This window comes from Octopus sinensis, linkage group LG4 (assembly GCF_006345805.1).
Source record: "Octopus sinensis linkage group LG4, ASM634580v1, whole genome shotgun sequence".
Classification (NCBI taxonomy): Eukaryota; Metazoa; Mollusca; class Cephalopoda; order Octopoda; family Octopodidae; genus Octopus; species Octopus sinensis.
The window spans coordinates 16,159,438-16,169,979 of record NC_043000.1 but is presented as its reverse complement, the minus strand read 5'-3'; the positions used below and the strand labels follow the sequence as shown (position 1 = coordinate 16,169,979).

The following is a 10,542-nucleotide window of genomic DNA, read 5'->3' as shown; positions in this document are numbered from 1 at the left end:
TGCGTATTATACACAAGGTTTAGGTTTTTCAGGGGTACAGCCCCCTAAACATTCCCTGTATATTATACTCAAGGGCGGAATATACTCGAGGATTTACAGTAGTTAACAATTTAAACACATATTTTCTGGATTATTATCTTACTTTAGTATTTGAACCAAGAACAAGAAGAAAAAACAAAACAAAAACAATCCTTGAATACACATAATTAAGTACAAAACATATACGTGGTCTGATCAATAAGTATCCGGACTGTTGCCAAAGTAACGAAGCTAAAGCATGCAAAGTAAAGCTGCTTGGCACAGATTGACCTTGAACTCTGCTGTGCATGTGCACTAAGTTTTAACATTCTAGCTGACTTCTGCTGTTTACAGCAGTGCTTGGAAGGAAGATGTGTAATGTGTGATTGTTGCATTGCCCATGATAAAAAATGTTGCGCAGAGAATCTGCATCAAATTTTGCCAAAGGCTTGGCAATACCTGCTCAGAGGCCTATGCAAAGTTTTCAAAAAGTTTTCATTGATCTTGACGCCATCAAGGAGATCTTGAGCAACTACACACACAAATACATATAAACCAACAAAGAGAAACATAGATCTATGAGATATATGTACATGTACACATATACGCATGTATGTGTAGATGTATAGATGGATAGAAATATACCAGACTCAAGGAAAAAAAAATAAGCACCAAAGTTAATTAGCTGACTAAACCATTGAGGTGGTGCCCCAGCATGGCTACAGTCCAATGACTAAAACAAATCAAAGATAAACTAGCACTATGACCCGGCACCACCGGGTCATAATGCTCGTGCATGCATATACAGCTGCGTGCATGCACACATACATGCGATTACTGTCCAAATCGCCGGTCAGTCACATACAGTTAGCTGGCATTCAATTGGCGTATCAAGTTTCGGGCATTTTGATTGGGTTTTGAATAGAAAATTCACAAAAAAGTCACTTCTATTGATTTTTTAATGGCTTTGCGGGGTGACTGGGGAAATGTAAAAATGTGCACGACCACCCTTGGACGGTTTTGAATGACCATAGAAAGTGCAAGCCCTCTAACTGAAAAATTGTGGATTTGTATAAAGGACACGCATACACATACACACACAGACAGACATTTTGCCGTTTATATATATAGAGATGATAAATGGTGCAATGGTATCAGTGCTCAAAATCTTTGCAGGGCCAACCAGCGTGGTGAGACTAAGGTAACTTATGTTGAACTTGAACATCTGTAAGTTGATGTCAGCAGAAACTGCATTGGTGGGAGGGGAATTCCAGTGGATTAATGTCCTGGGGTGGATGTATAGAGTGACCAGTACAAATAATGCACCTGGAAATAATGACCTGTCAAGAATCAACGACTTGGAGGATGTATCTACTGCTCCCAGTTCTGCCACCTCAGATGAGGACCAAACATTCATCTTTGACGCCGATGGGATGACCAGCCCCGTTCCATATGTTACCAGGAGTGCCAATAGGACTACAAGTACTTCGTTCAAGAAACGTTTTCTTAACCACCAGTCATCCTTCAGAGTCCCAGAAAGACCGTTTGTCACGTCCCTGGCCCGCCATGGGTGGCACCTCAAAGATCAAGGGACCCTATGTGATGTCAGGTGGAAATGAATTGATTTTCCGGGCCCGTATATTAATGGAAGTGGCTGTTGCAAGATCTGCATTGTGGAGAAAACTAAAATTCTTAAGGACTTTAAGAAGCCTGGTGCATTAAACAGCCATAAGGAAGTGTTCTTTAAATGTATCCACTTCAACCACTACTTACTAAAAAATTGGATCCTCCCGTTCGCTTGTTGGGGAAGCACTCCGTCAGTTATGACGACAAGGGTTCCGGTTGATCCGAATCAACGGAACAGCCTGTTCGTGAAATTAACGTGTAAGTGGCTGAGCACTCCACAGACACGTGCACCCTTAACGTAGTTCTCGGGGATATTCAGCGTGACACAGAGAGTGACAAGGCCGGCCCTTTGAAATACAGGTACAACAGAAACAGGAAGTAAGAGTGAGAGAAAGTTGTGGTGAAAGAGTACAGCAGGGATCGCCACCATCCCTTGCCGGAGCCTCGTGGAGCTTTAGGTGTTTTCGCTCAATAAACACTCACAACGCCCGGTCTGGGAATCGAAACCGCGATCCTATGACCGCGAGTCCGCTGCCCTAACCACTGGGCCATTGCGCCTCCACGTTCGCTTGTTAGGCCTCTCCGTGTCTATAAAAATTTTGTTTTCTCCTTTCTGATTAAGGGGAAATAACCCGTACTCATTACTGCTTTTTCGCATTCCTCGAGTTCTCAGCGTTTCTTCGTCTGCGACGAAGACATTTAAAACTTTTGTCTTCATATAGTCTCACGAGCTGTCCACAAGGCTTTGACTTTGGCTTTGTGGATGCGAAGCCTTCTGTTACTCTATATAAAAATTTGCTGTAATAATTACTGCTCTATTTTTTAGTGTGTGCTTCTTTCTGATATATGTTTTTTTTTAATATTGACTGACTAATATATATAATAATAATAATAATAATAATAATAATAATAATTGTGTACAGTGCTCAGGTGCACTACAACTCATCTAAAGTGTATATATAATCAGGTGTAGTTTCGGCGGATTTCGGAAAGCATGAGGGCCTTAAAGGATGCAGTGTCATGGCAGTCAACAACTGACGCAGGCAGTTTATTCCATGCTTCAGCAACTCTGAGCGTGAAAAAAATGTTTCCGAAAGTCATGGGAGCTGTGCTGTTTTCTGACTTTGTAGGCATGTCCACGTGTGTTAGACACATGGAGATCAAAAAGGTGTTCAGTGTTGTTGTTGGTGAGGTGGTTGATAACTTTGTGGGTGTTTACCAAGTCCGTCGCCAGACGCCGGAGCTTCAGTGAATCCATGCCCAGGGAAACAAGGCGCTCAGAATATGGTAGGTGTCTGATGGAGGGTATGCGTTTGGTTGCACGTCTCTGGACAGATTCCAGGAGGTCAATAATAACAAAGGGTAAAATTAATTAATTAAGAAGTAATCAGTAATTTCACCAAGTAGGATTCGGCATGAAAAAGACCATTTCATGGTAAGCTTAAGTAATACTTTATAATTAGGGTTCTGCAACGATTTGCTTCACCACATACCGAAGTTTAGAAATAGCAGTCAAAAAATTTTAGCTATTCCTTCTACTTTAAAAGGAGCTCCCAGAAAAAACCCAAAGTACTTGAAAACAATCCACGCAGGCAAAAGGGGAAAATAACGAAAATCAATCGATATTAGTGGATTGTTTTCAAGTACTTTGGTTTTTCTGGGAGCCCCTTTTAAAGTAGAAGGAATAGCTAAGATTTTTTGACTGCTATTTCTAAACTTCGGTATGTGGTGAAGCAAATCGTTGCTGAACCCTAATTATAAAGTGTGTATATATATATATATATATATATATATATATATATATATATATATATATATATATATATATATATATATATATATATATATATATATATATATTATATATATTATATATTATATTATATTGGGTTGGTGAATAATTATTGCAGCTTTTTTTCAAGAAATTTTATTCAACAAAAACAATAATAATATTTAACAAAAAACATCTTTAAATGGCAGTCTGACCATCTGCCAAGCAAATGGGAAGCAGTAATTGAAATAGATGATGAATATGCTCTGGAATAATCATTTAAAGATGTTTTTGTTACATGTTGTTATTGTTTTTGTTGAACAAAATTTGTTGGAAAAAATCACAATAATTATGCACCAACCCAATATATGCACATTGGCCAGAGCCCCCTTAGATTTTGAGACCCTAAACGTCAGCCTACCAAGCCAATAGGTAAATCTAGTAATGGCTGTATGCTTGGAACATATTTTTCTTGAAATACTAGCACCATAATTGAAATAGTTTCAGTAGGGTTATCCAAAACTTGATGGTGGGCTCACTCTGCTGAGATGAATAACTAGCGAAAAAAAAAAAATCTTTACAGCTGATCTAACAAATCACATTTTGATATTTAAGCTGTAGCTGATCTTACTGCATACAGTTACCATTCATAACTTCGTGAATAGGAATTATTCGTTTTAGTTGATTTATCATCACTAGTATGCATTTGTGCTTTCAATTATTTTACTTGTAAAAATTAAAAAAAAAAAAAAGAAAAGAAAAAAAGAAATAATAATTTACAAAGTAGTTACAAAATGGAGAAAGAAAAAATGAAAACAGTAAACAAATAGCCAAAACAGAGGTATGCTCTCACCCTCAATTTTACATTGTGCTAGAGCGAAACTAGTGTACCCTCTGAGTGTCGTTGAGGTACCCCACTAACTCTTACTGCATCACTGCAAAACTGAGAACATCCAAGTACCCATCAGTGCATAATCTGATACTTAAGGGAGCAGGATGTTAAAGGGCCTTGTTAAAGGTTCAAGTTCCAGAAGCTATAGATTGGAAAATGTAATTTACTAACAGATAATGGGTATTTCAGAGCCTTGTTACACTCAGCTACGGATGTAGTAACCCATACCTTTATCACAGCAGTAAAAAATGTGTGATGGATAAAATTTACCATTAAGGGTAATGGTGTCCCATACAAAGCATTTGCTTTGAGCCTAGTCAAAGCATGGTTACATCTAGTCTCTTCCTATTGCCCCTGGACAATTCAACTGGCTCCTGAATCGAGGGATATTTACTCTGACTAGGGCTCATTTAATGATTACTCTGTGTAATCATTTAATGATTACTCACTGTGACAACCAAAGTGACCTGCATTCAATTGACATGGTGGTGGAGTTTCAGATCAGGACGCCCAGTTGGATTTTCTCTAATTTAATAATAATAATGAAATTATTGTATACAGTGCTCAGGTGCACTACAACTTGTTAAAAGTGCATATAAAGCATATGCAGTAATGTACAAATGTCTGGGAAGTGAACAGTGTATGAGTCAGATACATGCTTGTGTGTGTATGGAGGGGAGAAAATCAGGTGTAGTGTTGGCGAATCTCAGGAAGCATGGAAGTCTTGAAGGATGCAGTGCTCCGACAACTAACAACTGATGCTGGCAGTTTGTTCCATACTTAAGCAACTCTGAGCGTGAAAAAATGTTTCCGAAAGTCATGGGAGCTGTGTTGTTTTCTGATTTGTAAACATGTCCACAGGTGTTAGACAGGTGGAGTTTGAAAAGGTGCTCAGAGTTATTGTTTGTACGATGAAAAGGTGCTCAGAGTTATTGTTTGTACGATGAAAAGGTGCTCAGAGTTATTGTTTGTAAGATGGCTAATAATTTTATGGGTGTCTGCCAAGTCATACAAGTTTCAATGTATCCATGCCCAGGGAAATAAGGCATTCAGAATATGGCAAATGTCTGATGGAGGGTATTCTCTTGGTTGCACGTTGCTGAACGGTTTCCAGACGATTAATATCCTGGGCAAGATAGGGGTTCCAGACCGGTGATGCAAATTCCAGGTGAGGTCGCACCATAGTTATATAAAGCCTCAGATAGATAGCCGGAGAGCGGTTCACAAAGGACTTGGTGAGTGATGCCAAGACACGCTCGGCCTTCTTGGCAATTTTAGCAATGTGTTTTGTCCAACGCAAATCGCTGTCAACAATAATGCCCAGGTCACGTTCACAAGAAAACTTGTAAGGGTAATGGTGTCCCGTACAAAGCATTTGCCTTGAGCCTAGTCAAAGCATGGCTATATCTAGTCTCTTCCTATTGTCCCTGGACAATTCAACTGGCTCCTGAAACGAGAGATATTTACTCTGACTAGGGCTCATTTAATGATTAAGTTTATCTCACTGTGACAACCAAAGTGACTCGCATTCAGTTGACATGGTGGTAAAGTTTCAGATCGAGACACCCAGTTAGATTTTCTCTAATTTGATGGGATTTTTTCACAAACAGAAAAGTATTAAAATAGATTATCTTTTATACAGCTTCTTAAAATCACTTTGGATGAATCCCAGCAATGACCTTCAGAGGCTCTCCAATGTTTTAAAATTATAAACAGAAACAATGGGGGTGAAGGAGTGGGGCTGAAAAAAACCCATAAATTTTCAATTTTTTTTCAATAACATGAATGTGTTTACGGGGAGAAAAATATTGCAAAACATCAATACACGTCAGAGTGACAAAGTAACGAGGAAGGTGGTCATGAGATGTGCTAGAAACAACAGCTAAGTTTCCCTTAAATCACACACTGTTTTGTCTGAAAATAGTTTCAAAATTTTCTTTTTACAAAAGAAAATTTTAAGTGTGTAGTGTCAAGGAAAAAAAAATACATTGGCCAAAATCGATCCGAAGGGAGGTGGGGAGTTGACAAAAGATAATGAAATAAAAAATTTTTTTCATAAAATGTTGCCCCTCCCTTCCACTTCCCCAATCATTTCACATTGTAAGAAACAATTGGGAAAATCCGCATCAAAACAGGAAAAAATCCGGAATATGTGGGCATCCTGATCCGAAACTCCGCCGATATTGTAACAAATGAAAGCACGAGTTGACCACATTGGCTCTGAGGGCAACAGATGTGTCCCACAGGCAAAACATCAACCAAATCTTATTTTATGCATTTCAATCCATTGCAATATTTACGAGTGTATCTTATCTTGAAAATTCAATCACGAAAACAAACATATTATTTAACATCATATACAGGAGTGGTTGTGTGGTAAGTAGCTTGCTAACCAACCACATGATTCCGGGTTCAGTCCCACTGCGTGGCATCTTGGGCAAGTGTCTTCTGCTATAGCCCCGGGCCGACCAATGCCTTGTGAGTGGATTTGGTAGACGGAAACTGAAAGAAGCCTGTCGTATATATGTATATATATATATATATATATACATATATATATATATATATATATATATATATATATATAATATATATATATATATATGCGTGTGTGTGTTTGTGTGTCTGTGTTTGTCCCCCAAGCATTGCTTGACAACCGATGCTGGTGTGTTTACGTCCCCGTAACTTAGCGGTTCGGCAAAAGAGACCGATAGAATAAGTACTGGGCTTACAAAGAATAAGTCCCGGGGTCGATTTGCTCGACTAAAGGCGGTGCTCCAGCATGGCCGCAGTCAAATGACTGAAACAAGTAAAAGAGTAAAAGAGTAAATAGTATACTAGATTAGATAAGTCAACAGTAACTCAACTACTTGTTTTTCGTGTGGCTAGTGTCTTGTCTCCAAATAATGTATTCACTTAACACCTCGTTTTCTATGCTACCTGGTATACATTTTTGGGGTCTTTTCGGTTTGAACGGCAGTTTTTTAAAATAATTTCCACATAACTAAACATTTTAAAACTTCGTATACTGGTAGAATGTGTTTATAAAACATCTTTTTCTCTTGGCTTTATTGAGAAAATTCTATGGTTTGTAAGATATTTGTTGTTGCTTTTTTCTCCAATTTCTGCAATTTCAACAAATCAATGACGTCTATTGAGGTGAAAACATTCTGTGCCGTATGAAAATGTCCCCCGTTTAAGAAACAGATTGGGTTTCTTTACATTTTTGAAGAAAAAAAGATACCCTTCCCCCACCCCTAACCCTAAAATAGATTGAAATGCAATAGATCGATACTAGGGTCATAATTATGGGTGACAATTTCATATGACACCGCTAGAAAAAAACTGCCGTTCAAACCGAAAAGATCCCATTTTTGTATATTTGCCAAGTGATTCTCCCATCACGGCTTCAAGTATGATGATGTCGATGAATCGCCGATGTGGTCATAATAAGACAGGAACATGTCAGAACTTATCTCCCTTACTTGCTAAAATACCTAAAATGTATGTCCATGACTAATATACTCTTTACTCTTTTATTTGTTTCAGTCATTTGACTGCGGCCATGCTGGAGCACCGCCTTTAATCGAGCAACTCGACCCCGGGACTTATTCTTTTTGTAAGCCCAGTACTTGTTCTATCGGTCTCTTTTGCCGAACCGCTAAGTTACGGAGACATAAACACACCAGCATAGGTTGTCAAGCAATGCTAGAGGGGACAAACACAGACATATATATATATATACATATATACGACAGGCTTCTTTCAGTTTCCGTCTACCAAATCCACTCACAAGGCATTGGTCGGCCCGGGGCTATAGCAGAAGACACTTGCCCAAGATGCCACGCAGTGGGACTGAACCCGGAACCATGTGGTTGGTTAGCAAGCTACTTACCACACAGCCACTCCTGCGCCTATGTTTTTTTAATTTTTTTAATTTTTTCACTGTATAATTGTTTTCAGTAAAGTTTTTAAGGCACCCAGCGTCAAATACGTTAACACTAATTTAATAGACAAGTTCGACAATTCTACAGTTTATTGATCTTAATACACACAGATGCAGCTAAAATACATGGTAGCTGCTGAGAATTACGTAATATCAAAATTACCCAGACTTGAACAAACTGAAAAATTATAATTACGATGATATAATGCAGTGATGATTCAGAGTCATTTGTATTTGATGTAAGCGGCCGTAATATCAGACATCAACATGGCGACACCCGGAGAAGACGTCGAAGCCAAGAAAGCTTCTGTCACGTCTAAACTACAAGCTAGGGAAGATGAAAGGCACAATGTTATCAAAAAACGAACCGAAGAAAAGCTTTCGAATTCTTCAGAAAAAGAAAATGTGGATTTCTTTCTTGAAGGCATTCAAAGAGAGAAAAGAGTAATAGAAGAGTTTGTAAGTACTTGTGAAAGCTTGGAGAAAAGTACCCTGCCGCATAAATTCGAAGAAATATCGGTGTCTTTAGGGGAACTTCAGAAATATGTGACGGAATCTGCTTTATTTTTACCGGCTGCGGTTTTAAGAAGAGCTCAAATTGAGATAAATAACCTGAAAAATGACCTTCTGAACAAGAAGGAAGCTGTTCTTCCAAAAAAGAAATTCGCTTTCAAAAGTAAGAAGAAATTCTCAGAAAAAATTAGAAGTGATCCTACACCAAAAATTGAGGAAAGCAAAACAGATGAGCCGGCGATTGGTCTTACTGAATGTCATTTCGCCGACCGAGAAAACGAAACTTTAATCAAACAAGCCGAAGAAACGAATAAAGAGGATATTCTTCTCACAAAGCTGACGGACTGTACCGTCAAACTCTATGGAGCACCATCAGCCGTCCATGTTGACTTCCTAAAGAATTGTAAAGTTTTCTCTGGACCCGTGTCTTCTGCTATATTTATCAACGATTGTTCTAATTGTACCTTTGTGTTTGGCTGTCAGCAATTACGCATCCATGAAAGCCACGATTGTCACTTCTACATCCATGTCACTAGTCGGGCTATTATCGAAGAATGCTCAGAAGTTGCCTTCGCCCCTTACAACTGGGACTATCCGGAGATAGATGACCATTACGAATTGTCAGGGTTAAATCGTTCACGTAACAACTGGAATTTAATTGATGATTTTAATTGGTTATCTACAGATGTCCACTCACCTAACTGGACTTTGATAGACGAAACTGAAAGAGTGGTGACATGGCCTTCGTAACAGTATAAAAGTTTAAATATATTTTTTAATATTTTAGTGCAATTAATTGAACTGCTATAAAAATTCTTAAACTTTTAAATGCCACCTGTCAATTATATTCGCCGTTAGACTGTTATTTTTCTTTTGTTACTTTTCGCTGAATAAGCAGTCGTCGATTTTTATTGTTTTTCTCTCAGAATTAAACTTCAAAGAATTATTTAAAAATTTTTTCTTACTTCATACTGTTCTATGATCATATTGGGAGGCGCAATGGCCCAGTGGTTAGGGCAGCGGACTCGCGGTCATAGGATCGCGGTTTCGATTCCCAGACCGGGCGTTGTGAGTGTTTATTGAGCGAAAACACCTAAAGCTCCACGAGGCTCCGGCAGGGGATGGTGGTGATCCCTGCTGTACTCTTTCACCACAACTTTCTCTCACTCTTTCTTCCTGTTTCAGTTGTACCTGTATTTCAAAGGGCCGGCCTTGTCACTCTCTGTGTCACGCTGAATATCCCCGAGAACTACGTTAAGGGTGCACGTGTCTGTGGAGTGCTCAGCCCCTTACACGTTAATTTCACGAGCAGGCTGTTCCGTTGATTCGGATCAACCGGAACCCTCGTCGTCGTAACCGACGGAGTGCTTCCATCCCATGATCATTAGAGACGTGACATATCATATTTACCATCATCCAATAATTATTTTCATAAACTCGATTATAACCTATTTCTTTACTACCCACAAGGGGCTAAACACAGAGGGGACAAACAAGGACAGACATAGGTATTAAATCGATTACATCGACCTCAGTGCGTAACTGGTACTTAATTTATCGACCCCCCGTTATCTGTTTGCCAAAAACTTCAACACGATCGACACCTTGACACTTTGAAATAGATTCTCATTGTTCTTTTACAGCCCTTAAACTATTTTAGGGGTGAGATGGGGCTAATATCACTTTTTAAAAGAATTAATTTAGATGTTTCCAAGTTTTTAAAAGCCTCACATTCTTTATTATCCGATTAGAGGCAGTTTTGATTTTGAAAATGGA

General features: G+C 38.7%; 1 protein-coding gene across 1 annotated transcript; it reads left to right on the top strand.

The window, feature by feature from the left end:
• Positions 1 to 8,295: 8,295 nt before the first annotated feature.
• On the top strand, positions 8,296 to 9,712 carry LOC115210641 (tubulin-specific chaperone C-like). Its single transcript, XM_029779291.2, has one exon. It carries the CDS (start codon positions 8,521 to 8,523, stop codon positions 9,514 to 9,516), a length of 996 nt encoding a protein of 331 aa, XP_029635151.1. The 5' UTR covers positions 8,296 to 8,520; the 3' UTR covers positions 9,517 to 9,712.
• Positions 9,713 to 10,542: the final 830 nt, after the last annotated feature.

Bases quoted from the DNA above. Each gene is read 5' to 3' on its own strand.
- LOC115210641 (XM_029779291.2), top strand. From the start codon at position 8,521: ATGGCGACACCCGGAGAAGACGTCGAAGCCAAGAAAGCTTCTGTCACG.